The sequence below is a fragment of the Podarcis melisellensis genome (genome assembly GCF_964234715.1).
Source record: "Podarcis melisellensis genome assembly, chromosome: 13".
In the NCBI taxonomy this organism is placed as follows: domain Eukaryota; kingdom Metazoa; phylum Chordata; class Lepidosauria; order Squamata; family Lacertidae; genus Podarcis; species Podarcis melisellensis.
Genome location: NC_138545.1, coordinates 17435685 through 17463665, shown reverse-complemented (window position 1 = coordinate 17463665; position 27981 = coordinate 17435685). Strand labels below are relative to the sequence as shown.

The following is a 27981-nucleotide window of genomic DNA, read 5'->3' as shown; positions in this document are numbered from 1 at the left end:
AAGAGACAGAATACTTTTTTTTAATAGTCAACATTTTTATTAAAAGATTTCTCACCCCACCCCAAAATCTCTCAGACTGGTAGCCCTCTAGAGAGCAACCAGTTCCATCTTTGTGTTCTCTTTCCAGTTTTTGCTCTCCCAAGTAAGATTCAAGATCACCCACCCCGTTCCTGTTTGTTTTTAAAAAGTGTTTTATTTTCTAATACATTCCATAGGACACATATGTCTAAGTTCCCCCCCGCCAACATTTTTTCTTCATATATAAAAAAAGACATACACACATACATACACACACTCACATTAGTTTTTAATCACCCACACAGAGGGAGACAGGAAAAAAACTGGGGACGGGGGGAGGGGAGGAAAGCGCAAAAAGAGAAAAGAAAAAGACTGGAAGAGGTAAACTGTACATGGGGAAAGTTATGGCACCAAAAAACAGAAATATTTTTTTTAAAGCAAAAGGATTAATTATTATAATACATCAAGCCCCTCCAGCCCACCCAAAACCCCATTTCCCAATCCCAGGCAGGCAGAAATCACTAACTGAACACCTTGAAGTAACAAAAGATCCCATTCAGTTCTCCCCTCCCACCCACCCCCATCCCCTCTGGTTTAAAACAGTGGCCTTGCTCAATCACAAAATTAGCTTGAGGAACTTGAAGAGGGTTCTGGGAGAAGTCTGAGAAGTTTAGATAGGATAATTTTATGGTTGTAGCCAAACCAGTGCCCTTGGGGTTGGGGGGGGGGACAGGTGTGGGCAGCAGCGTTGGTAAGGAAGGAGGGGGGATTTTAATAGGGTTGTGTGTTGTAAAGGACAAGACTTACTTCAGCTGCTTACAATGGAAAAAAATGATTCAGTTCCTGGCCCAAATATGAGGGCGGGAATCTAAGAAACTACAATGTCTTCCACAGATAAAGAAGGACTACACCACATTTCCTGCCAACAGATGGAAAATTTCTACTTCCAGATCTTCCCTGGCTCATTTTACTACTTGTGATAATTCCGTAACCCATTTCTGGTTCCTGGAACATGTGGCTCTCCTTCGCTTCCACACACAACCCTTCGGACTTTCCTTCCATCACTAGTGAGAAATGGTTTCCAGAGCTGCGTGCTCTACCTATGAGATTAAAAAAAAAGTTTGCCCTAGTCTCTAGGAGGGATTTGTGAGATGTGGAAGTTTTGTTTCACGTTTCAAAAGAAGAAAGCTTGGATTTCCTTAATCTTCCTGAAAAAAGGGGTTTATGTGGCTCCTTTTGTACAGTCAATGTAATGCCAACACTGCTGGCTGATCCTTGGGCTTAATTCACACAAACAGCTGGTAGAACTTCCTACACTGTCCCACTTCAGAGAGCCAACATGGCCAAATGCTTCCAAAAGGGAAACAAGAAACAGCTATGCATTTAACAAAGCCAGTGTGCCGGGAGAAGGCTACCCTAGAGATCATCTTCCCAGCTTCCAATTTTCACGTAAGCAGCAGGGGTATTTTTTAAAATATGGGTTCAAATGGTACAGTTTGATCAGAGCTCTTCACTTGCTGTGGCCAAGAATCTAGTATTCCTCTCCCTGGATGGTGAAAACTTTGAGAGATGGTTCAGAACAAAATGAAAAGGGGAAGACTAACCTCTGAAAGCTGACTTTGCACAAGAGTTATCATACATGATTTCAACATGATGCCGCCCCTCCCAATTGGGCTCCCAACTCAGAGGAGTTTTGAACATGAAAAATGTCCCATGTCCCCCCCAAAGGTTCTCCTTTAGCTGGCCAGAGTTGAAACAGCCCACTTGCAAAACTCCCCTCCCTCTTAGCTGGGGCAAACCACCCCGGCGGCTTCAGGAAGTGTTCTTTATTGACTGGTGGGATATGTGGGTCTGACTCAGATAAATTATAGCTCTAGAGGAACCAGGGGCCCATTTTCCACCAGAGGTTTGGTTCTTAAGTACAGGAGGAGGAGAGGAGGGCAACTGGCCACAGATATATAGTTTGCAGATTCTGACAGGCTGACCCTGATCCCAAACCCTGGGTAGCCGGCCTTGGGGTTTGTTCATACTGGGCATTATGTAACCAAATAAGTTTTTTCCAGGGGGTAGGAACGGTTCTGGGGGTGGGGAGAATGTATAGGAAGGAGATGGGTTGAAGGTGGCTTCTGAACCGACAGGTGTCTTTCATTCTGCTGGGCGCTCAGATTCTGCAGCCGATCTCCTGCATGCAAATACGAACTCAGGGCTGCAGATCTGGCGAGTCTAAACTGGGCAGGTGGGGTGCATGGGAGCGATGCTGGAAAGTGGCTGGAGGACAACGGGAATGGCAGGAGGCGAATTTGTAGGGGGGCACGGTGGTTTCTGGGAGGAGGAGGTGGCTTAAGGGAGCAACCGGGGGCAACGGAAGCAAGTGACCCTCGGCCAGGGAGGGAGCCTGACCTTCCAGAGGTTTTGGCTGGGCCAGGAAACTAAATTTAATGCTCAGGACTGGGTGGCAGAGGGAGGCCTGCCATTCAAAGTCCCTCTGGGTGGCAAGAGTGGTGGGGCGGTCTTTCCTTCAGAGGGGGGAAAGAGACGTAATCCGTGTGGGTAAGGTGGTGAGTATTAACACAAAAACACATCCCTGGGCTGGCATGGGCTAAAATCCGCGTCTCAAAACAGACATATGGGGCGGGTATGTAGAGGGCACCGTTTAAAATCTACATTCTGGTTCATGACAGGAACGCGAGGCCTGGTTCCGGAACCTCAATCCCCGCTCCATCCTGTGGAACCAGCCTGGCGCCGTGACAGGAGGAGCTGGAGGAGGCCGCCTCTGTGAGAAATGGGGCGATGCAGATAAAGAGCCCAGAGCAGCTTGCAATTTACAATTCCTTCTCCAGCCACAGACTGTGGTGAGGTAAGGAAGGTTCTGGGAGCTGAGAACGGTCCAGAAACAATGGATTTCGGTAATGGTTGCCTGTGAACTCAGGATCAGAAGCCACTGTCCAGGCCTCAGGAAGGAGGCAAAGTTCTTTCACTGTCAATCTGGTAATTCTATGCATGCACCGATCGGCCGCCACCAATGGCAATCCAGGGTTCTCCCAAAATCCACGCCCGTTAATTTAATTTCTCTCTCTCTCACTGCCTGAACTGATTGAAAGGAACCATGACGCAGGAGACACAGAACAGGCTCTCCCGAGCGCATCAGCTCCAATTGCAGCGCGTAGGGCAAGCTATGGATGCACAATCAAGAATTCTGGATTTGCTGCGATGTGGGGGGCCTTTCTCCCCACCCGCCCCTCGTCCTGGGAATATTCAGCCACATCCTGAAGACACAATTTAGCCTCCGCTGCCGGGGCACCGCTCTCTGCCTCTCTCCATCTACAGATTGTGGCAACGCTGGGGGAAGCGGCTGGCAACCACCAGGGACGCAAAAAACCAATTGCCAACGTCACGTTCACAAGCTTCGGTGTCTCCATCCATTTGGCGGGGGATAGGAAACCACGATCTGAGGAGGAGGCCCCAGCCATGCTCCGGAGGGCATGAGTGCAACCTTCCGCCGCACAGTCCAATCTTCTGTGTCTCTGCGCTTGCAAGGTGGGTGGCAAGTCAAAGGCCACAGATGACGACTGAGGAGCCTTCACACTGCGGTTCGGTTTCTCCCAGTTCTAGCTTGCTGAGCCCCGGCAAACGCGCCGCCCCCCTGCCTCCTCCTCCTCCCCTCCCCCTTTCCACCAGCCAATTCCCCCGTCTCCCTCCAGCAAAGTTTCCCTGTTCTCTCCCCATCGCCTCAAGAGTAGGAGAAGTGCGACCCGTTGAGGATGTGGGAGGTGACGCTGGCCGAGCGGCTGATGCCCTGGTCCGACTGGCCTCCAGAAGCTGTGCGCCGCAGCGGCTGGGGGCTGTTCCTCAGCATGACCACATTGGAGCGGCCCCCAGGGGCGGATGACGTGGAGGAGGAGGAGGAGGAAGGGGAGGAGGAAGGAGGGTGGAGCCAAGCCGAAGGGGGCGGGGCAAGCATGGGGGGCTGCCGCCACGCGTGGGGGGCCCCGGCTGTGTTCTGGACGCCGTGGCTCCAGTGGGAGCCGCTGCGGGGGACGGGGCGGGAGGGCCAGGGCTGAGGGGGGGCAGTGTAGCCTTGGTTGAAGGCTTCAGCTGGAATGCCTGTGAGCGCCATGTTGCTGAAGCCCAGGCGCATGCTCTCCGAGTCGAAGGCCTCAATCTCCCGGGCTTGGCGCTCCAAGAGGCTCCGGATGCGGTCAGATCGCTCGTTCTGCAAGGCCAACATCTCCTCCTCGATCTAGAGGGTGACAAAGGCAAAAAATTTAAATAAACACACACACACACACGTAGAGTTTAGAAGGGAAATGGGGAACCGACAGCCATGCAGGTTGTTGCTGGACTACGTCTTCCATGCTAGCAGCATAAAACCCTTAGCACAGAGCAAGCATTTTGGCAAGTTCTTTTTGTAAGACTCTGCCATGCTGAGAGCCCAGAAGAGCTCTCTGAGCAAATGCGATCCGACGCCTGCTGCATCAGAAGTAGACCCCAGTGAGCTCCATGGAGCTTGCTCTCCAGTAAGCGCGTATAAGATCGACTTCCTTGCCAGTACTCTAAGGCTGCAACGTCTGTGGTCAGGAGTACCTGGGAGGTAGGTTGTATAATAATGGGAACACAGCTTTCTTTTTTTAAAAATGTGTTGTATAAATATTGCTATTGTGACAGTGGGGTTGGACTTCCCAGTTAGCTAAAGAAAATGGCTACTGAGGCTTAGAGAAGCAACAGCAGGCACTCCTGGGTTTGGTTAAGGAGGAAGAGAGTGTTAACCCAGGATGGGACAAACCAGGTCTCAAACCCAGGGGTGAGGAAACCAGACACTGCTGGACTCTGACCCTTCCTGGCCACTGTGCATGCTGGCTGTAGTTATTGGGAGTCCAAAGCATCTGTAGGGTTGCAGAATCCTCATCCTCGCTGAGGAGCCTCATGGCTGGCTAGGGCTGGGTGATATATCATCCAAAACCGGTTTGAAGTCTGTATCGTGCAATCAGTTTCATAATTTTTGACTTGGCAATGTTTTGCAAATCATGATGTGCGTCTGCGCATGCTATGCAAAAATCACAATGCTGGGAAAAACCGTGAGGCCAGGCAATGTATCATCTACATAGTTCCACCCTTATTTCAGACATTGTGATATATCTGTCTATTGCAAAGTGATATATTGCGGCGTTGAAAACCAGGTATCGCCTAGCCCTACCGCCGGCCACCACCAGACCCTTCGGACTAACCTACACAGGAGGACCCCAATACCTCATCTCTTCCTAATGAACGTGTAATGGGCTTTCGACTGTAGCTCTCGATCCCTCTCCATTATTCACCTTACAGCAAGCCCATCAAGTCCGCCCTTCCCCGAGCTTTTAAGGAGGGCTGCCTTGCATCGCAATCAATACGAAAGCTGTTTAAACCATCACGGCTCTCCCTTTCCCAGAGTGCACTTTCATGAGGAGCTCCGGGAATTCCATTAACAAAGCCCAGCGCAGTTCACACAAGAACTTTGGTTCTCTTTTGCGGGTGGGGAGAGAGAGAAATAGAGAAGGCAGCCGTGGAGGCTTTCAATCCCAATTAAAAGATCTGATGCAAGGCGGCCTCAGAAGGATGGATGCCTTTTGGGATCGTGGGTTAGTATTTTGGGAGCTTGGAACCCGGGGGAAACTAACACTTCTAGCCATCTGGGTGAGACAGGCAAGAGGGGAGAGGCGTGTAGGTCTGAGAGGTTGGTGCTGTGGGTTAAGGAACCAGGACCGTGGGTTTTCCAAGAGGAGGAGGAGGAGGAAGGCTGTTTGCACGTACTCTTTGCTCCAGCAGTGCCCGGCGGATGGATACCCTCTGCTCAAGCTCCTTGATCTCCCGTTCATGCTGCGCCTCGGTGTGGATCTTGATTTTGCTCTGATAGGCGTTGAGCAGCTCCAGTTCTTGCTGCAGCTGCATTCGCAGGACCTGGTATTCTGCCTCCTGCGTCTCGTCCAGCCGCAGCTGGGAGGGGGGAGAAAAGGAAGAGATAAAGAAGGGGCACACAGCAGGCTCAGGGCTGACTGAGGGAGAGGGTGGCTGTTTCTGGAGAGAAAGGCTGACGCTCTTCACCCAACACGGCCACAAGGCCTCTCCCAGAGTTGCAGCAGCAGCAGCAGCTTCTGAAGCAGGGCTCAGACACGTTTGGCTTTGTCCCCAAACAGTAATAAATAAAACACCGGTCCCCCACCCTGCTTTGTAATGCTGTCACGGGGGAGAACCCATGGGCACCAGGTTGATTACTGCTATTGTTGTTATTGTTTAGTAATAAGTTAATCAATATACTGTTTTTCATCCAAGGACCACAGGGCAATGCATAGATCAAAATGGAGCTTCTGCGTGGCAGGTTGGTAAGACGAGGGGGGGGGTGGAGAACCAATAGGTGAAGAAGAGCCTTCTCACTTCCAAAGAGAAGCAACACCTGTGGAACTTCTGCCTAGCAGGTGTGAGAGTCACATGAGACACACCTGGGAAAAGGGGGCACACCTTGTTGTTGCATAACAGGTGGCATATTGATCCTTGGGCCCTTTGTACTCAAGAGGTCAAGCTCTACCTCAGCTGTCACCACTCTCACTAGGTAGCTTTGCTTAAGTGGGTCTCCATCAGCCTCAGTAAATAAAAAACTAAGACCGACCAACCTCAAAAGGATGCTTTTGAGTGAGGAAGAAATATGAGATGGTGAAGCACCACCAGGAGCATTGTATGACCTAGGACACATCCATACTACAAACTCAGTGTTTTAGCGATCCATCCCCCTTCTCATGGAACCCTGGGAATTGTAGTTTGGCAAGGTGAGCTTGAGCTCTCAGAGTACTTCTGGCATCCCTCACCAAACTCTTCTTCTCAGGATTCTTTTTTGGTAGCATTGAAGGAAGCACGACAGTTAAGTGGCCTAAAACCAACACCATCTTTTAGGTGGGGTCCCTCAATACTAGCTAGAGCTGCATAAACTGCACTAAGGAAGCCCAAATTCTGTGCCCTCCGCAAAAGTACAGTCAAACCTTGGTTCCCAAACGGCTTAGTCGCCGAACAAATCGGCTCCTGAACACCCCAAATCCGGAAGCAAGTGTTCTGGTTTGTGAACGTTTTTTGGAAGCCGAACATACGGCGTGGCTTCCACTTGAGTGCAGGAAGTTCCTGCAGCCAACTGGAAGCCGCGCCTTGGTTTTCTAATGGTTCTGGGAGTCGAGTGGACTCCCGGAATGGATTAAGTTCGAGAACTAAGGTACCACTGTAGATGGAACAAGTTAATTCACCCAGAAGGGCTCTATTTGCAAAATACTCTCACAGATTGGAATGAAGGGAACAAGAATGGGGGATACTCTCAGTGGAAGAGCTTGATTTTTAAGAGCATAATGAGAACACAACTCTCCCCTCACTGATGGAGAAAGGGGTCCGTTCCCCCCTCCTCCCCGGGGGCAGGGGGTCATAGTGGGGGTACCTACGGCCTGGGTGGAGAGCATTTCATTGATGCTGTGGTCGTACTGCTCAGCTAGGATGGCCAGCTTGCGGGTCTGCTCGTCCTTCAGGCGCTTGAGGATGCCTTTGTGTTCGCTCTTCGGGGTGGTCTCCAAGAGGTGGTTGCGGAGGGCCTTGTATTGTCGTGTCTGGATCTTGCAGGTGTCCTGGAACTGCTTTTTAATTTGCAGCTCCTTGGACTGGGGTAGGAGGAAGAGAGAGGAGGAGAACAGGGGAGAAGAACCGAAAAGAAAAGGCAAGCCCAAGCAACCAATGGAGGGAGGGGAAGAATGGTGAACAAAGGATGAGAGTGCGAAAGAAAAAAACGAGTGGGGAAAGAGAAGAACGATTGGGGGGGGGGAGAGAGAGAGAGAGAGAGAGAGAGAGAGAGAGAGAGAGAGAGAGAGAGAGAGAGAGAGGAAGGAGAGAGAGAGAGACAGGAGCACGTGTTAGACAAACAACTCCCACCAGTAGGGTTTTGGTGGGGAGACCCTGTCCTTCATTTAACCAAGCGACAATTCCCGCCGAAGGCAAAGCCACTTAAATGTGACGTGTTTCCTAGAGGCTCCCATGCAGAATGTCCCAGGTTCAAAATCTCGGGCATCTCCAGTTAAAGGATCTATATGGTGAGGATGTGCTGGGCCCAAGCCTGCAAAGCCCAGAGTATGCCAGCCAAGAATATGCAGCACTCAGCTGAGCAGACCAGCAGCCTGACTTGGAAACAGACAGCTTCATATATTCATTATAGGAGAAATGCAGGACATACAGGGAATTATAGGTGATTATGACAAAGCAGCAGTCCTGGTGCAAGTAATTTCCAAGTAGGACCATGCTGAGAGTTGACTGAAGGGCCAGCAGTCTTGGCTCTGTTCACTCCCATTCTAGTATGAGCTCCAACAGTGGCAAAAGGACTTTTCAACCCCCCACTCCACCCCCAAGTAGGATCAAATATTGACTTTCCGCTCTTCAAGGTCCTAGCTGCTCGCGTCTTGGGCTCACACCCACAACCAAGATGCTCAGGGGGAGAAATTTCTAAGCTGAGCCTCTGCTACTGTTCACGCAAAGTAAGGAAGGGGTGTACCTCAGAGAGAGAGTGTGCATGTGTGTATTTTCCCCTCTGGCTGCACTAAGGAACAGGCTGAGCCTTCCGAGCCCCCAAGTAGCCCAGTCCTGTGCTAAAAAGACACACTCCACACAAGGTAAGGCCGACAACCAAATTAGTGTTTAACTGAAAGGCAAGGTATATATATATTTTAAATTGTTCAAAACCCGCCCCCATTTTTGTCTCCAGCATTTGTTTTACTGAATGGTCACTGTACCCCAGGCAACACTTTTCAGAGCTGTCCTTTATCTGAGACTCTCATTGGGACGCCTTCCAGTTGATCCCATTTGGGTTAGTGAGTGGGGAGGGCTCAAACCCCGCCACCCCTTTGAAAAAGATACTTCTTCTCTGCCCTCTCCTTATCTAAGAGGTGTTCAGGTTCTTTAAGGAACGCACTGGGGCTGGGGGGAGTGTATGGGGTGCACCACAAACATTTAAAACTTCCCAGTTAGGAGTCAGAGGTTAGGAGAAGGCAAAGTTGAGTTTCTATTTCTGTGTCACCTCCTCGTTAGGAGGTGGTCTACAAAAATGTTATCAAACACACAGCGAATACCAAAGTCCCTTGTGTTATGAATGGGATGAATGAGGGCGAGCGCCTTACACGGGGGCCAGGAATGGCAGGCAGTGGCGTTGTGGGGAGGATGGAAGGTAACTCTTGTGCCTCAGAAGGAAAACTGAGCCTCACAGCCGGGAGGTCAGGAAGGAAGATGCTTAAAGATTAAGCAGAAGGATGCTTTTTGAACTGAGACTAATGTAAGGCAGGTGGAACACGCACACTTTTATCACTGCCGTGGCTGACCTCTGGGAACCTTTGTCATATGATGCAGCAGGAACCCACCTCAATGTGGGTCTGTGTTTATTTCGGAGCCCGCATGTCTTATTTTTGCTTGGAAGCTGTGTGTGCAATTATTTTGCGGTACTCCGGATTGCAGAGAATGAAGGCTGGCACAAGTCAAGCCACCCCCTATGTATTCACACAGGGCACAAACCACCAGGAAGAATTCTAGAGTGATCCTCACACAGATGTTTGCAGAGGTTTGCACTACATGCATAAAAGCAGCCTCCCAAAGCAACCTCCCAAATGGCACCCAAAAACCGATTGCCTGAGGCAGCTGCTTCACCCAGATGCACATTTTCATGACTCAAATGTATTGCTTTCCAATGTCCCTTAGAAACAAGTGCATTAGCTACCAAGCTGATTGGGCTGTTGTTCATTTCGGGCGGTGGGGGTTGCAGGAGCATGGGGCAAGGCCCTCAAAGGTTGCAGTTCCACTTTTGAACATATAGCAGCAAATTGCAATGATGTAAAACAGGCAGGCTAATAAAATCGCCCGGATTCATCCCCCCACCCTTCTCCTTGAGTATTCTAAATAATTTCAGGAACATTCCCACCACCCCTGAGTGTAGAAAGTTATGGACAGTTGCAGCTTCTCAGAGTTAATGAGAAACAAAGGCAATAGTGGGGTGCAGAGAGGAAATGCATAGATCCCCTCTGATTCAGGTTTTGAATAATACTCCAAACTTTTACAAACACACAGTGCAAAATTTCAGGGAGAGGAAAGCTTAAATACAAGGTGTTTGGGGGCAACAGAGGTGTGAAAACAGACTCGTAGCCCAGCTCCTAAGCTTAAAGTGCCTCATTTTATTTTTTAAAAAATTGAGAAATAAATAAAACCAAACTCAAAACTCACAATACAGAGGTGGTGAAGTGTGGTGCAGAATTATTTTTATTTTTCCTTCAAAGTTTCACATGCATCCACAACAGGGAAGGGAGAAATAAATAAACCACAGGTGAATACCTTCCCCGCACAAAATGGGAGAAATAAATAAAAAATATTTAACAGAGAGAAAAAATGCAAGGAGGATAAGGGGGAAACCACAGCTCAAACGCACACAAACAAAATAGGAAGAAATACAAGTACACTATTAAAATGGACAAAACAGAATCTGGATTAATGAAAATAAGTTTGGCCAAAAAATGGAGGAATGCTAAAAAATAAATCCATGATTTGAACAAAATAGGAAATAAATTAAAAAAGACCACAGATGAACCAAAAAAGGGAGAAACACAGGACAAGCACTTGATGTACAAAATGGGACCAAAATTAGATAGATAAATGCAGAATTAAGACAAAGTTGGGGGTAATCTCAACTTGGGGGTTTTTGGTGGTTTTTTTAAAGGCTGTAATAACAGAATCAGACCACAAGCTGGGGAAAATATGTAAAAATGCACGAAGGAAACAATTTAAAAATGAGGCACCAATTAAACTAGAACTGTAGGCTGTTAGTTACAAAATGATTTAACAGCATAAAACACGGCTGGCGTGTCATGGGAATGTGAAAAATCCTTGCTTTGTCTGGGAATCTAAATTTACTAGCTGTAAAAACAAACAACAAAAATGGGATTTACTCTTAGATTTGGTGTGTTCAGGATTACTCTCTAAAGATATTCAAGTTCAACCACCCCAGTTTGGCATTTTAAAAAATGGTTAATTTAGTGCCTATTTGGCTGCCAAAGATCGACTTTTAAATAAATCAGGTTTTGTTTCAAAAAACAAAGAAACCACATCTATCAGCAACGCTCTTCATATACGAACTTGATTGAGATATTGTAGCACCTGGGTGATTACCTGATTAGAGCTTGTGCTTTCCAGATGTTTAGGGCCCATCAGCCCAGCCAGCATGGCCTGGAGTTGTAGTCCAAAACATCTGGTGGGCACAAGGCATGGTAAGGGCTGGGATAGAGAGTTAAAATAGGCAAGGTCATCATTTTTTTAATGACACGAGTAATCACTGCAAGACTATGGGAGCTTCTGCAAATACCTGGAATTCTTCAACACGGTTGTTACTTGTGTTACAAAAAGCAAGCATCTCATCCAGGTGTGAAAGGGCCAGGCACTCTGATGCCATTGCCACAGCTCAAGCTGTGGGTGACTGAGGACAGAGATCCCAGAGTAATGAGGGCATTCAGATCCTGGAGTTAGGAAAGGTGGAATAGTTGGCTTCCTGGGAAAGGGAGGCACTGCTTGAGGCACTGCTATCCCTGGAATGGTCCCTGTGCTTCAGCAAGCTGCAAGGAGCCAACAAAAAGGTTGGTTCACCACCTGAAAAACTACCAACCACCCCAGCATTTGGGGAGGTGCTCAATGGCAAACTTAACTTTTCCATTCTTACATAGGTCCACTAAAGCAAACTGGTTAAAACCCTAACCATTACTTCAAAGTCCTGGCTTGTGGTATTTGAAGATTTATAAGGGCAAGAGAGAGAGAAAGAGAGTGAGAACTGCTTGATTGGCCCATTGTGCTTTCAAATGAAAAACCTGTAGCAATAAGTTGGATTTTAAAAAAAATTTCTCCCGTTTTCAGTCATTTGTTTATAAAAAAATCTCACATTAGCTCTTTGTCCCTCCCCACAAAAACTGGTTTTATATAAAACTTAGCAAAAAAAAAATCACAAACATACACAAACATAAAATTAAAAGTCAGCTTGAAATATGTACATTCAAGTAAAAAAAAAATGAAGTGAAGGGAGGTTGTTACAATTAGGGTGGAAAATGATAAATATATATATATTTGTAAAACGGTGGAAATATATATATTAACGGCGAAAGAATCACCTAAAATTAGTTAAGCCCTTAGGAGCTGGGAGGAGTCTGATTTCTTGAAAAATGTACACCCCTTTAGGTTTGTAAGTTCCCAGATCAATTGAAACAAGGTTCAGCGGGGAAGAGGGAGGGAGAATGATAAAATTTAAGGCGATATGGATCCTGACTATTTAAGGAGCTGATAATGAACAGAAGCCTATTTATTTTGATGACTGCATATTCAGCCCCAGAACCCGCTACCTTCTTTGGGGGTTCTATGTTTGAAGGAAATGGAGGACCGTACTTATCCCCTCATTGCTCAAAGTAGGTTAAAGATGGAAACAAGAGTGCCTGGACTTTTAAAAAAGAGGTTACTGGAAAATGGTTGCAAGAGTGGAGTATTCTGCAAACTGCAGCCCCTGCCCCCTTAGCAAACTCCTCTTTTCATTGGGGAACATTGAACAGGACCTTTCGACCTCAGACACTAGCACACATGCACCTCACACCTCAGTTCTAAGGGGCTTGGAAATCTCTTCAGCTTAACCCACATCTCCACATCTTCTCTGGCTGGAACGGGCACCCAAAAATACTCAAACCCACCCAAACAGCCAGCTCAAAAGGGCGTCATCAGGTGATTCTTTCCTCGTTAGGGTAATGAACACTCAACAACGCTCCGCCCCACCCCCATTGTGTAAACCAATAAGGAGCTAGCACAAACTTCTGGTCCTCCCGCAACTTCAAAACTCTGTTTATCAAAGGCTCAGAGGGGTCCCTGGCCTTAAGACATTAAATTCTCTCCCCTTGCTGTTGGGCTCTATATACCAATACCACAACATTGGATGGAAAGTAGTAGGTTTTCAGAGTAAATACTGTCACTTGCTCTCCCTGGTCTCCCATAAGTCCAGAGACTGGCCAACCTCCCAGAATTCTGTGTGCGAGACCAGAGGACCAGGATGCCGGAGTCCCACTGGAATGGACTGTTTCACCGTTTTAGAACAGGATGTGGGGCCCTTGAAGGGCTCCTTATCTCCAGGGTCTCCTGGCAGGCTGGCTTCCTTGCACACTTCTCCTCCTACTAATGCGCCTCGCTGACCCTACAGAATGCCCCCGGGGCCTGGCTGTCAGGCGGGGGATGCGGGAAGGCCTTTCCTCTCGCAAGACATGCAGCCCCTTGAGGCAATGCAGGGCCGAAGGAGGCAGCTGAGCACAAATCACCTCCGTGAGGATCTTGTTGATGCTGCAAATCGGCTTGGCAAGAAGGGCCGCGGCCTTGCGGTGCCAGGGCAGGGACGGCTGGGGCTGGCGGGACAGCACCGGGATGCGGCTGCGGAAGCCACCTTTGTTGGTTTTGGGGAAGAGGCGGAACAGCCCCTGCTCGGTGACCAGCCCCAGGCGCTGGAGGATGCGGAAAGCCGGGCGTGGGAGACGGAGCAGGGCCAGGAGCCAGAAGCGGCGGGCGCGGCGGGGGAATCCCCTCAGGCTGTGCCGGGCAAGTGCCCCCAAGAGGTAAAGGGGCAGGAACAGCCAGGGAGAAGCTAACAGGTAGGAAGCCAGGAGGATGACAGGAACGTACAGGCGCTCCCTACTGGCACTCAGCCCCACCACACCCACTGCCCCCGCCATCTTGGCCAGGAGGAGAAAGGACGCTCCGGAAAGGAGGAAGACGGAGTGCAACAAGGTGTACGTAACCCCCAGGCCCACCAGAGCCCCTTCGAGGGCCAGGAGGATATCCTGAAACCCGCCACCCTGCGCCCACAGTGCAGCGAGGAGCAGCAAGAGAGTTGGCGCACATGGGTAGGCAGAGACTAACAGTGCCAAGACCACGCAGAGAGCATGGGGCAGCATGGCTGCCACGGGAGGTGGGACAGGGCGGGCTTTGCTGCTGGCCTGCTGGCTGTAGGGGTCTTCAGGGGCTGGGCAGCCATCTCCCGGGCCTCGCAGGGCCGTCTCTTCGAGGACAGTGGGTAAGGCATGAGAGTATAAATTGCCTTCACATGTGAACGGATCCAGCTTATCAGCCTCTTGCCCATCAGGCTCTGGAACGCCTGGCCGACCCCGAACGGACAACAGAACCCCAGAGCCCTCTCCAAAGTGATCCCGCACTCCAAAAAACCTCTGGCTTACTTCTAGATCAGCAACTCCCTCTCCACAGTGTTCTTGCTGTTTCAAGCTCGTTTCACCGAAATCTGGAATCCAACCTTCTTTCCTGTCTGGATCTAGGACTCCCTTGTCCTTCCCATTGAGCCAAAGACACTCCTGTCTCTGCTCTAAAGCAGCAGCTTCCTGCCCATCTGGAATTTCGCTTGCCAGGCATTGCCAACCAGGCTTTACGCCCCCAGGATGCTTTGATTCAGGCACCAAGGCCTCCAAACCCTGCTCATCCAGATCTCCAACCCCCTTTTGCGACCAGTCCTGTACAAGACCCCCAATATGCACTGCATCCAGTTCTAGATCCTCCTCCTCCTCTTCCTCATACTCTAAAACCACATGCCCATGGCAGTCTAGCTCTGGCTCCAGAACCCCCATTTCATGGCTACACTTCCCTAAAAGGTTGGGACATTTTATTCCTGTGTCTACAACAACACCCTGAGTTGACTCCAGAACCTCTCCAGTAGGTTTGCATCGGCCTAGATCATCATGACAAGGGCTACCAGACTCCGAAACAGCCGATTCACATCCTCTTGAGTCTAGTGGCCCAAAGTGTGGGCATTTAGATTCTGCATCTGCCGGGCATTTCTGAACCCTGGCTGCACAGTCACAGGGACTAGGCCCACACAAGTGGTCCTGCATGGGCTCTAGACTTCCGTCCTCATTTGTGTCCATTTCCACAACCCCTGGGTGCCCCTGCCCTGGCTCCAGACCCCTTGCATCCTGCCCGTCAGGGCACCACTGGCAGCAAGGCGGGGTGTAGGTAGCACCTACTTTGAGGCTCTTAGGCTGCTGCCGGACCTCCATGGCGTGTTTCTGGCGCAGCTCCTGCTCCCGGCGCTTGTTGTACTCCAGCTGGTTGGAGAGCTCTGTTTGGTGCTGCAGGCGGGTGAGCTCCGTGCGGGTGCGCTGGACGGTGTGCAGGTGCCGGAACTCCAGTTCCTGCGTGGATTCGTGCTGGCGCAGAAGCATGGCGCACTCCAGGTCCTTCTGGGTCTGCTTTTTGTTCAGCTCCTGAGGGAGGAAGCAAGGGAAAGGCATTAGAACTGCACCTCCCACGGAGACTCGCTTCTTCCTGGCATCAAGGCTCTTAAAAGGGTCAGCATTCTTTCTTACATCCAGGTTTCCAATGGCCACATTCTTCTCCCAAGGGCCCGAGAATAACTCATTCTCATTGTCTCATTCCCCCTTGCTCTAATGTCAAGGGCTGCAGGCACTCTCCCTCCAAGCCTATGAAAATACAGAATTTGGGACTGGAGGCAAAAGCCAGCATCTTGAGCAACACCCAGCTCTCTTCTATTTTAAAGAACACTATTTTCTAGCAAAGCTTCCAGATGATGCTGGAATGCAGGTGTTGGTGGTTAGGCTCTATGTTCAGCAAATCGAGGAAATAGTTTTTAACAGTTTATGTAATGAGGTTTGTGAAGATTTTGCATGTGCACACATAGAATTTGTATTGCTTCAGTGCAGAATTCATTGTTTTGGAGAAAAGATCAACTTGCTGACACCTTATCTTAGCAGAGGTGGCCAGCAGCCACAACTGCATTAGTGCTAAACGGGCTCGGCCCTATATACCTGAAGGAGAGTCTCTGCTCCCATCGTTCAGCCCAGACGCTGAGATCTAGTTCCGAGGGCCTTCTGGCAGTTCCCTCATTGCGAGAAGAGAAGTTACTGGGAAACAGACAGAAGGCCTTCTCGGCAGTGGCACCCTGCCTGTGCAGATGTCAAGAAGATAAAGAACTACACAACTATTAGAAGACACCTGAAGGCAGCCCTGCTTTATTGTGTTGGCAGCTGCCCAGAGTGGCTGGGGTACAAATATTATTAGCTCCTGTTCTTGTGCTGTTCCCCATCATGCTGCATTGTACTTGCTGGCTCCCTGGGGCAGATACCCAGACATCCCCTGTCAATGTCTGTTCTTCTGGGACAGTAGTGGTGACACCTACTCACCAAAACAACCCCTCATGAAGCCCTGTGAAACCATCCCTTCCCCACAGCCAACGCCGGACTCTCACCTCTCGCAACAGGTCCTGGTCCAAGTTGTGGCGGGCCAGCAGCATCTTGCGCTTGTACTGGCGGCACTGCAGCTCAAAGTATTGCCGCTGGCGGCGCAGAAGGTTGGCCTCTTCCTCTGCTTGGTAGTGCTGCATGTTCTCCTTCTGCCTCAGCAGCCACTCTTGCTTCTCCCGCTTGGGTGTGCTCTGATTCTCCTGCAGCTCCTGAGAGAGGAAAACAAAAAGTCATGAGAAATGGGACACAATGAAGTATGATAGCATCTCCTCCTATACAGCATGGGCGGAGAAGAGGATCTGGCTGGCGGAAAGGAGCTTGAGCTCTCCCACCGTGGGCCACCTTGACGGGTCCAACCACCTGTCAATCCTCTGATGTCACCATGGTGACCTAGCTGCATAGAAAGCGGGGTGCATTCTAAGCATGCTCCTGTTTCTTTCCTGAACTCTTTGGCAGCCCAGCCTGGGATTCAAGCCACCAGTGCAGAAGATCTATGTTCCTCAAACTGGGCTGCAAAGGAAGATCCCTGCAGCCAATCCCAGCACGGGTTTCAGTCAGTGCTGGTCAACTGATTGGTCCCGGTTACAACCCTCTGTTTGGGCAAGGATCAGCTGTGCTTGGTGGCTCCTGACTGCGAACTCCAGAGCACAACTGATGGATGTTCAAATCAGTGTTGCCTGGTGCCAATTGCAATGCTCACTTTTGGCAAGGATGGGCCAAATTTGGAATGTGAGCCAAGGAACAGCCAGAAGAGCATTTTAGGGCTCTTGGTTGTACCTTTGCAATGACATCTTTACCTGCCCAATACCTGACATCAAATGTGGGCCAGGTGGCTCTGGTTTAGGAAGAATGGCATTATGGGCCAGCTAAGGCCTCCAGCCAGGCTTGATGTAGCCCACAGGCCAGAGGTTCCCCACCACTGCCCTACACTCAGGCATAAAACTGCGTAAAGAACATCTGGGTGCAGCTGGCGAATATATGGATGGAGAGTGAGGGTGCAGACCAGCTGCAGAGTCCCAAAGGAACTTCCACAGAATACACTCTTGCTAAACTTTGTCTAACTGCTCCTTCATTTGAGCGGATCATTCATTCCTCTTGTTCTCACTGAATGAGGAGTGCAGGCACTGCCGGAAGTCCAGCCTTTGCCAAACATTTCCCATGGTGGGCTTCTGCCCACCAAAGAGAGAGAAGAGCCACTCATTCAGTCTCAAGGAAACAGCTCTAGGGCACTAGCTCACTCTTCATAAGCAGGAAGTCGGCCATGGCTTGCAGGGAACTATGAGAATTTTCAGCATTGAGGCAACTCTTGAGTATTCCGATGCAGGGCGGGGCATGTGATGCCCCTGACATTTCAAAATTTATATTTTATATGCATCCCCCCTAAAGATTGTACGATCGACTCCTGAATAAGCTCCTTCAAGGACTCTACTTTCAGGTCACTGAATTATCAGGCGGTAGTACCACAGACTGAACTGGAAATTAGCAGTGCCAGATTCAGAGGCCACACATCCCTCACCCATCCATGACAGGATTCCCAGTTACAGATGGAATCGGAAGACAACACGGGGGGGGGGGGGAGGAAAGAGGCTGGGATGAGAGACCAGGAACTTTCCAAAAGGAGGCTGCCAAGCTGGTGTGACTCCTCCCCCTCCCCTCCTGCCTGCTTTGCTCCTCTTAAAAGCAGGTACCTCTTTAAGTTGCTCCTTGCGTAGCTTATACTGCCGCTTCTGCGACTCCAGCAAGTTGCCCAACTCCTTTTTCTGCTGGCCCAAGATATGTTGCTGAAACTTCTTCTCCTCAGCCAGGGCTGCCTTTGCCTGTAGAGGGGATGGGTGAGAGAGAAAGAAAGAAAGAAAGGAAATTCACCCACTAAGGAAGGATGAAGACAGTTTGGCCACGCTCATGGCTGCGTGTGTAGTAGCACAGGGAAGTATTTTAAGTGTGGGAGAAAGAAAAGGGAATTGCCATTATGGGGGTGTGGGCAAACTGGCAGAACGTCCAAAGCCAGAGTGGGAAACTGAGTTGGAGTCTCAAAGAGCCTGCCTATTGTCTAGCAGAAATAGGCAAATTTGCACCGTTAGCATGGTTTTCAACTCACCATTTTTAATGTGTTTGGGTGGAGGGAGGGGAGCAGGGCTTAGTATTCAGACCTGGCTACTGTCGAAGGCGGGTGTCCTCTGATACCAACACAGCAGCCTAAGAAGCTACCTTGTACTGAGTCAAGACCATTGGCCCATCTAGCTCAGTACTGTCTAAACTGGCCAGCAGTGGCTCTCTGGGGTTTCAGGTAGGGGTCTCGACCAAGGATTGAACCTGAGACATTCTGCATGCAAGGCAAGCTCCACCACTGAGCTATGGCCCTTCCCCATAAGCAAAAGTATCTGCTTTTAAAAATGATCCCAGCAGCAGCAGCTCACTGAAACGATCCCAGAGCACTGAGCTACCCGGTCACAGCTGATCTGGCCAGAAGGGAAGGGAAGAGCCACAGCTACAACAGGAGCCAAAGAAGAGACCCTCTCAGCAACAAGCCTGGACCACCCCAAGTAATCTGGTCAGAATGGAAGGGAAACCAACAAGGAGGAGCTTCACTCTTTCTATTGTGGCTGGTTTTTAACACACACCCCCAGCACACGCAGGGCCAGTGTCAAGAGGCCAGGCATTTGCGGAGGGTCTAGGCACCGTTCCAGGGGGTCCCTGCGCCTGCTCTTCCTACTGCCTCTCAGCCTGGCAGTCAAGCAAGCGGCAGCAAAGATGAAGAGCAGGAGCAGCAGCAGCAGTTGGTGATGATGGTGGCGGCAAGGAGCAAGGCTCGCTGCTGCAAGAACACCCCACCTGTCCTGGGTAATGGCTCCCCAAAACCAGGAGCTGGTGCTGAGCATGTGGTTATTCAACAGCCTGAGGAACTCCACTTTCCTATGGGAGCTCCTCCACTAGGGAGGCCACAAGCTCTCTGCCTTCCTCCTGCCGCTTGGAGCCATCGTAACTGTCTCCAACAGAATCTCCCCCGTATGGCAAGGCAACCCCCCAGTGCGCTCACCTCCTTCTCGAATATAGCTTGGTGCTTCTTGGCCAGTTTCTCAGCCTCAGCAGAGAAGTTGCTGCGATGGGCCTCCAGCTCCTTGTCGAGCCGCAGCTGGTGCTCGTCCAGCTCCGCCCGGAGCTTGTTCTCCAGAGCCAGCAGCTGCTTCTGGTGCTGGCGCCGCATCCGCTTGTAGCCGCTCATCTGGTCCCGCAGCGCCGAGTCTTGCTCGTGCTCCTGGATCTGGCGAGTCACCTGGGGAAGGGCAGCAGGAGGTCAAAGTTAGGCAACCCTGAGTCTCGCAGGCTCCGCTGCTTGTGTGCTTACTCCTGAATTAGAGCTGCATCCTGTTAAGGGGGAAGCTCAGCACCACCCTTTCCTGGGCCATCCACAACACCCTGCCTACAAGAGCCTGTTATCTGAGAAGTAGGCCTGCCACATCTTGTCAATTAATCCATTTTTATCAAGCACCAACCATTAAATCTGGAACTTTTAAATTATTATAGGTACTGATAAAGTTGCAGGTAGCAGGCACCACCCTATTTTTACTTTATTACATTGACACCCCTCTTTCTACCATGATACTCCAAGGTTTGGCACACAGCTGCACCCCACTCCCTCTCTGGGACTTCCCCCTTCTAACACAGTGCCTGTCACACTGTGTGCATGCATCATCAAAAATGGTGTGGCTCTCTGGAGCTACTTTTTTGTTCATATATTAGATTTATTAATCAATTAAGGAATCAATCCATTGCTTAAGTTTCGGCAGCCCAACACAGAAACAGAGCTTCCTTTTTTTCTCTCCAACAGAACATTCCTAGCCTCCCTTGGTTACAAAGTGTGTTGGGGAAATGCCCAAAAGGCAAGAGTATTGAACATGGGACTTCCAGGTCTCCATGATTCTCCCTCTGCTCCTTTCCTACAATAGGAAGCTGTACCTAAGAACAACAATAGATGTTAATAGTCCGTGACAATTCTTTCCCCACGGAATCTGTCCGTTCCTTTTCTAAATGGGTCACTTTGGGGCCAGTTTCCCTCCATCCTGGCACCCCCTGGGGCTGCTGGAAGTTGTAGCATGAAACATGTGAAAGGTGCCAGGTTGTGGGGGCTGCATCCTGAGCCCTTAATAGTACTGCAGGACATGAATTCTCATTTTTTTATACAGCTAGCAAGAATCCCATCTCATCTTAAGAAATGAGGATTCAGGAAGAAGCAGAACCTACTACTTGGGAAGAAGTTGTGTAAACCCTGCAGTTTCTGCAGCCTCCGCATAAAAACAAGGTGCTGGGTCATGAACAATGAAGAGACTGAACTTGGTTTGGGGGGGGAATCATGCTTTGTCCAAACATGACTTCACCTTCCACTCACCAGAGAAGCTGTACGGATGGTCGCAAAGTGGTCTCGGTTGCGGCAGTAGGCACGGCGCCGGGCAGCTGATGATGAGCTCTGGGGCTCCATCTCAGGCTGGTACGGGTCATCGTACAGGTTGTCGTGGCCCTGAGAAGCACCAAAACAGGCCTGTGAGAAATGCAAAACCTACACTGTTCTAACACCTTCTCTTTATGCTGGATGACCTGGGTCAACAGAAAGTGCCACAGCTGGGTGAGGATGGGTGGGACACAATTTAATTCCCCCATCCAGTGAGGAGGGAAGTGGCTCCATTGGGCTTAAATTTGCCTTGGCGAGGCAGAAATTAATGTTTTATTCTTCCATGGAAATTTTTCTGTTGTACAGGTTTACTACTAACAATGAATGGATGCCAGTTGCAAATACAACTATTAGGCAAGCAAGCTTGGCAATTTCAAAGCATTGTGCACAGTAAATACAAATAAAATAAGCGTGTGGAAATAGATCACTGGGCAGATCACTCTCTAGGGCAGGGGTAGACAACAAGGTGCCCTCCAGATGTTCTTGGACTACAACTCCCATCAGCCTCAGCCAGCATGGCTAACGGTCAGGGATCATGGGAGTTGGTCCAACGACATGTGGAGGGCATCAGGTTGCCTACCCCTGCTCTAGGGCATCACAACATTTTCTGATGATGCAAACTGAACGATGTCCAATGGAATATAAGCCTATGCAAATTAGCCTAATACGTACAGGAAAATTTTCCCCAAATCCCACGTTGTCAGGTGTGTCCTTTACAACCACTGGTTTCTGGGCAGAGTGGGGAGGTGGGATAAATCTATGCTTAAGATGTGGTTAGCTGTGAAGCAATGGGTCTAATAGGCTTTCAGAGCTAAGGATGCTTTAGCTGCAGACCCAAACTCTTTGGTCTCTACTGCCTTGCTCCCCACCACCATTCCTATCATATTGTGCGAATCCAACCCACATTCAGAGGTGGGCCACTCCCACAATTCACCCACCTGGGCAGGACCAACCTGCGATTCCCGCATCTTTACCACCTCCTACCGCCACCCACCAGCATGGGAGAGCTTGAGGAAGGCCAGGGCAACTGGTGCTTCCTACCCAACCGGAGCTGCTCCCTAAATTTTGCCCTTCACTACGGCAGCAACTCAGCGTGCCTGCTTCTGTGCTTCTTTGGGCTCTGATCATGGAGAGGCACAAGTGACTGTTTCCCAAGGCCACTCAGTCCTGCTCCCTCCTGTTACCATCCAGATGTTCCTACTCCCAAAGCACATGTATCCTGTACCGGAAGGCGATGGATGACGGAGCTGTTGGAGGTGACTGTGTGCTCGCCTTCCTGCATCATGGCAATCTCAGCCCCATCGTCGTCATCGGAGGCATCCGCCAGGCTGTTGACGCTGCTGCTCTGGCTGCTAGCGCTGATGGACATGCTGGGCACCGAATGGCTACTCTCCATGCTGTTGATGGTGCCTGTACGGTGGAGAAACTGCTCCACCTCCTAGAGTAACGTAGAGAGGGTAAGAGGTTGGGGAGGAAGCTGGAGCGGGGAAGACGTTGCCTTGGGTAACCAGGTAGAACCACTAACCTCCTCCTCTTCTGGTGCCTCTGCATTTGGGCCATTCTGTGCCTCCTGGAAAAGGATTTTCTTCATCTTGCGGTACTGCAGGTTGTCCAGCTCCCGCACAGCATCCTTGGTTCGCTGGATCAAGTCCATGATAACTGTCTGGGGACGTTCCCTCAAGAGGAAGCGATGCTGGGGAAGAATGAGCATGAGGTTGGTTGAAAATGGTTCTCCACAGCAAGTTTTTCACAAATCCACTTTAACTGGATTAATTCTGTTCCACTAACGACTCAAACTAATCTACACAGTGCACTCTCAGCTTGTCTGGGAGGCGAATCAAAGTGATGAGGAACCGCAAATACTTTGACCAAAACATTTAAACATTATTTTTCACAGGTGGAGCATTTTTTTAACAATGAAAAACAATGGGGAAGATTTGTATAGTTGTATCTTGGGGAACAATGTTGAAGGGAGTTACTTAGGAATGTTGATCCCACGTGACAACTCTCTACCTACACCCCCCCACCCGATGTTACCTAGCTAATTTCACGTCTTGGCAGTCCCCGGCATCTGTTTTCCTCTCAATGAAATTTCTAATAGAAAAACAGCTTTCTTCTTCTGCCCTCAGCCTCACTTTCACTGTCCCACAGACAGGGCTGTGTTGTGACCAAAGTTTCAGAGACATAAGTGGACTATGGCTAGAGGAGACAGAAGGCCCCTATTCAGGGGTGCAGCTAAGCTGAGCAGTACCTTGAGCAGCACATCAGAGGTTGGGCGGTCCTGGGGGATCTTCTGCAGGCACGAATCCACAAAGTTCCGGAAATATTCAGACCTGAAAGAAGTAAAGAAAGAGCAATCCAGGAGGCCTGCCTTCTTTCCAATCTCAGCTTCTGTCACCAGTCCCAGCTCTAAACCCATCAATCCCTATTTCCAAGGTCCTAGAACACCCTTCATTTTCATAAACACATGAATTGGGGGCCTTTCTTACCAGTGACTGGACTGGAGCAGCGGAGAATCATTCTGGGCGATGTGGTATAAGGCACTCATAGCATTCATGTTAAAGAGGGGTGGTTTGCGCTCCGCTGGGGATACAGGGACACTGATGTTAACAGCGACATTTCACTTTCCCCCAAGACATTTCCCCTCCTGCCTCCCCCACCTTAAGAACTCTGGCAGCTCCAAGCGACATTTCACTTTCCCCCAAGACATTTCCCCTCCTGCCTCCCCCACCTTAAGAACTCTGGCAGCTCCAAGCTTGCCAGGGCAAGGAGGTCCTTGGAGCACGCCACCTTCTCTATTCCTAAGAGCGCGTCCCATACCAAGTTCGATGCACGTGATGCCAAGTGACCAGACATCCACCTTGCCGTCGTACTGCCCCTCATCCATGGCTAGGATCACCTCGGGAGCCATCCTGGAAAGAGCACAGTGCACAGTGGCCTGAGATCATGATTCACAGCTTGTTAAGAATCTATAGCTGGCTGGTAGAGAATGTAGTGTCCCCAAATGTTATGGGGCTACAACTCCCATTGGCACCAGCCAGCCAGGTCAACGGTCAGGGATGATGGGAGCTGGAGAGCAACATCTACAGAGCCACCCCGATATACGGCATTTTATCTGCAAAAAAAGGGCAACCTTCTGCTTCCACGCAATACCACTTTGCTTTTCTACTTCTCAACATCCCCAACTCTTCCCTCCAGAAAATGCAGGCCCTATCAAATCCACTAAATTCTCTTTGCTTTTCTAGGAACCAAGTTCGCGCACATTGAACCTCACTCCCAATTTGCCCTGCCACATTTTCACGCAAACACTTTTCTCCTAAAGAAGGCGAGGCCTACAATTGCTTCTTGCCACAGATCTTCCCGCTTGTCTCCCGGGTCACACAAACATCCAGTTCTTGCTCTCTTACCAGTATGGGGTGCCCACAAAGGAGTTAGCGGGAGCAATGATGGAGGCCGAGCCAAAGTCCCCCAGTTTCACTTGTCCTGGCTCAGTCAGCAGGATATTCCCAGCTTTCACATCTCTGGAAAAGGCAAAGCTTAGTGGTTAAGAACTGCACATGGGAGCAGAGACAACCATGGACTGGAAGGTGGGCAGAGAGGGAAAACAAGTGTGAGAAGCGGGGGGGGGGGAGCAGGAGGATGGAATCGTGGCAGGAGATGTGTGCACTGAAAACTGCATGCCGGGGGGCGGGGCTAGATGGAGATGGTTAGGGTGAACTGCTTAGCCTTATTCAAGTGGCCAACCTCTTACACAATTATAACCAGATCGCACATGGTTCTAAGTCACAGAGGGGGGCCTGCGTGTAAACAGAAGGCTTTCTGCTTCCATCCTAAAGCAGAGCCAAAGGGGTTTTGTGGTTAGAGTATTGGACCAGCACCATGGAAAACAGGTGTAAAATCCTCATTCAGGCATACCACTCGCTAGGTGACTTTGGACCAGTCACTGTCTCTCAGCCTAACCTACCTTCAGAGGGTTCTTATGAGGATAACATGGGGAGAGGGAGAACCATCTACGCCACCTTGAGTGCCTTGGAGGAAAAGTGGGATGTAAATGCAATAAATAGATGCGTGCAAGGATGGGGCATTGGAGATGTGGCAGAGGGGCCTGATGGTATGCATGGTCCCACTCTCCCAACACATGCCAATGTATTCATGTGGACCCTGACATGTGCTAGAACCCAATAAACAACGGCTTGCAAATTATACTGTGGGGGCTTTGTCATCCTGTCTGTGGATCATGCAAAGGGCATGAGCAACTAAATATACAAGTTAGAATAGAGATAGAGAAACTCGAGCCACAGAGACCTGGCTTGCGATCGACACTAAGCCTTTGATTGTTTAGCCGAAGTGTGGTGTCCAAACCCACACCAGCAGACTAACGGTGGCTTGTTTTCTGGCAACAAAACATGATGTGAAACCATGGCTAGTTATGGTTTGGTGTTATCTCCTTGCTCAACCATGGGTGAGCATTGAGGGTTGAGTGGTCAACCTATGGAGGCAGGAGGTAAGAACAGCTGGAAAACAAAGCAAGTTTCAGAGAAAGAAGCTCTTGGCTTATTTGCTTGCCTGAAAGATAACCCATGGTTTGTTCAATAAATCTTAGCTAAAACAAAGCATGGCTTACCATTATATATGAACACAGCCAGACTGTCTGGCCTTGCAGTTTTAAACCAAAAGCTGCCATTTGCCACAATTTTTCTAGGTGTAAAGTGGGAGGAAGGGAGGAAGCATACAGATGGTGCAGCAGCTTCAAGGCCATATTGTGCCCTTACAATGCAGGAGGTTTCAAGCAGCTTTCTCTGAAGTTTGCATTCAGCTCATACATAAAGTTTATTTTCTGTCTCTGTGCTGAAAACCCCACAGGAATCACTTGCATGAATCAAATGCAAATATGCCTTGATGTGGCAGTTAAAAGTAGCAAATAATTCAATTTAAAATCAGAAGGATCCATAAGGACTGCACCCTCATGGTAAGATAGGGACATGGCCATTCTTCCATCCAGGTTCCTGTGGACTATGCCTAAAAACAGCATGGGAAGATGTGGGCACACAGGGCAGGACTGCTCATCTCACCTGTGGATCATGTTGTGCGAATGCAGGTATGCAAGCCCCTGCAGGGCACCATGTGTTATGGCTGCAATCTCTACTTCCTGCAGCGGTTTCTTGTGCACTAGGAAACATGGGAGGGAGGAGAGAGCATCACATATAAGTGTAGGAAAAAGGGATACAGAATATCTACCCATCTCACATGGTCTTGGGGACTCACCTTCCAGCAAGTCCGAGGCAGAGCCCAGGCAGTACTCCATCACCAGCTGATGGGGTAAGAAGGCAGGGAAGGAAGTTATCTCAGGGCAGAACATTCCTCTGAACCCCACCTGCCAACCAGTCCCCCAAACCATTACATACCTGGGACTTCCGATTCACTTAAGAACATAGGAAGAGCCCCTGCTAAATCAGACCAAAGGTCCATTTAGTCCAGCATCCTGTTCCCCATAGCAGCCAACAAGATGCCTTCAGGAAACCCATAAGCAGGTCAGAAGGCAACTGCCCTCCCATCCTGTTACCCTCCTGTCAACTGGTATTCAGAGGTATACTGCTTCTACACATGGAGGTTCCATTTAGCTATCATGGTTAACAACCACAGATAGTCTTATCCTCCATGCATTTGCCTAGCTCCCCCCAAGCCATCTTAAAGCAGCAGCCACAACCACATCATATGGCCGTCACTTCCATGAATGAATTTTGCTTTGTCTGTAAAAATCTCTCTCTCTCTCTCTCTCTCTCTCTCTCTCTCTCTCTCTCTCTCTCTCTCTCTCTCTCTCTCTCTCTCTCTTGTAAGATCCATACTTGCTCTTTAACCTAAGCAAGAAACCCAACCACCACTCAGACCCCTCCTGCACCCATCCAAAACCTCCATTGTTCAAAGATCAGAAAATCTTCCCGGAGCCCAAAAGGTTAATGTGAGCAGCTTCCCCTTTCATCTTACCCATGCTGTATGTTCCCGTAGATAGCAGCCCTTGTATTCAATGGTGTTTGGGTGCCGCAGCTTTTGCAGAAACTTCACCTCTTTGATAATATCCTGCCATTTCTGGAAGATACACAAAAGGGGCCTGAGCATGGAGAAGCCTGAATTCCAGATGAAGGAGAGAATGGGACGGAGCCCAATGGACCCAGGGCACTCTCAGTTGGTCTAGAGACCAAGGGAACTTAATCGCCAAGGTCCGCTGGCAGGGCAGCTGCGACTAGTGTTGTCAGAAGAGGGGTGAAGCACAAACCTCGTTAGACTGCTTCCCACTGTAGGACATTTTCTTGATGGCCACCACTTCATTGTTACGTATGTCTCGGGCCTGTGGAAGGAACAGAGTGTCAGGAAGCTGTTGGGGGGGGGTAGCAATGGCCAGATTCAGAGGCAGTCAATTCAGAGGGCTGAGCAGAAGCTGGCTTCTCTGCCTTGAAAAAGTAATGCAGATCAAGAGGGCATTCTCACACCCAGAGATGTCCACCGGTCAGAGGCATGTTGGGAATAACAGGAACCCATTTCATAAGAACAAGAAAGGAAGCCTGGATGAATCTGACCAAGAGTCAGTTCACTCCAGATCCTGTTTCCCACAGTGGTCAACTAGCCCATAAGGGGTTGGGGGGAGAGGCAACAGCCCTCTCCAGTTGTTGTTCCCCAGCAGCTGAAATTCAGGAGCATACTGTTTCCGAACCTGGGGCATACATGCAGAGGTTATAGCTAGTAATCTTCTCCACAGGGAGGGCAAAGAGGTGTGATACTAAGGAGTAAGAAAGGAGCTGGAGGGCATGCTTTAAGTGAGCCTAGAGGGGTGTGTTCAATTTCAACAATATCGCCCCACCCCACTCCTTCAACACTCACAAAGTAGACTGCTCCAAAGCTGCCATGACCAATCTCCCGCAGGTCAACAAACAGCTTTTCGGGGTCATCCTTGAAGAACAGTTCAGCCACCTCAGGGTCCTTCAAGCTGCCAGCCCGGGCATTAGACGGCATGGCGGCCGTGGAGGAGGCTGGGCTTCACCTTTGCCCTTTTCCTAAGGTGGGGAAACAGAGGTTAGCAAGCTCACCAAGGGTAAGACATGGTCTGATAGGACACACAATGAGGCTACCTTCCTGAAGCTAAAGATATCTAGGCCTGATCAGTAAGGATGGGGAATCTTCCACAGCTGCATCCAATCTAGTCACTGCTCATAC

The 27981-nt window shown here is 49.8% G+C and overlaps 1 protein-coding gene across 2 annotated transcripts in view; it reads right to left on the bottom strand.

The window, feature by feature from the left end:
• Positions 1–14: 14 nt before the first annotated feature.
• TAOK2 (TAO kinase 2) overlaps positions 15–27981 on the bottom strand; it is a 37920-nt gene continuing 9953 nt past the window's right edge. Inside the window, exons 2-20 of one of the 2 annotated variants that reach the window (XM_081885318.1) lie at positions 27649–27821; positions 27047–27118; positions 26758–26859; positions 26038–26083; positions 25845–25941; positions 24180–24293; positions 23593–23684; positions 23262–23355; positions 23024–23105; positions 22298–22465; positions 21998–22210; positions 20713–20841; positions 19363–19599; positions 18014–18142; positions 16331–16534; positions 15090–15329; positions 7470–7682; positions 5806–5988; positions 15–4258 (exon numbers count right to left, since the gene is read on the bottom strand). In XM_081885318.1, coding sequence (XP_081741444.1) covers positions 3749–4258; positions 5806–5988; positions 7470–7682; positions 15090–15329; positions 16331–16534; positions 18014–18142; positions 19363–19599; positions 20713–20841; positions 21998–22210; positions 22298–22465; positions 23024–23105; positions 23262–23355; positions 23593–23684; positions 24180–24293; positions 25845–25941; positions 26038–26083; positions 26758–26859; positions 27047–27118; positions 27649–27780 — 3057 coding nt within the window. In that variant the 5' untranslated portion in view covers positions 27781–27821 and the 3' untranslated portion in view covers positions 15–3748. Of the gene's footprint in view, positions 4259–5805; positions 5989–7469; positions 7683–10288; positions 15330–16330; positions 16535–18013; positions 18143–19362; positions 19600–20712; positions 20842–21997; positions 22211–22297; positions 22466–23023; positions 23106–23261; positions 23356–23592; positions 23685–24179; positions 24294–25844; positions 25942–26037; positions 26084–26757; positions 26860–27046; positions 27119–27648; positions 27822–27981 lie in introns of those variants that run through there. The other variant, XM_081885317.1, reaches the window with a different exon arrangement.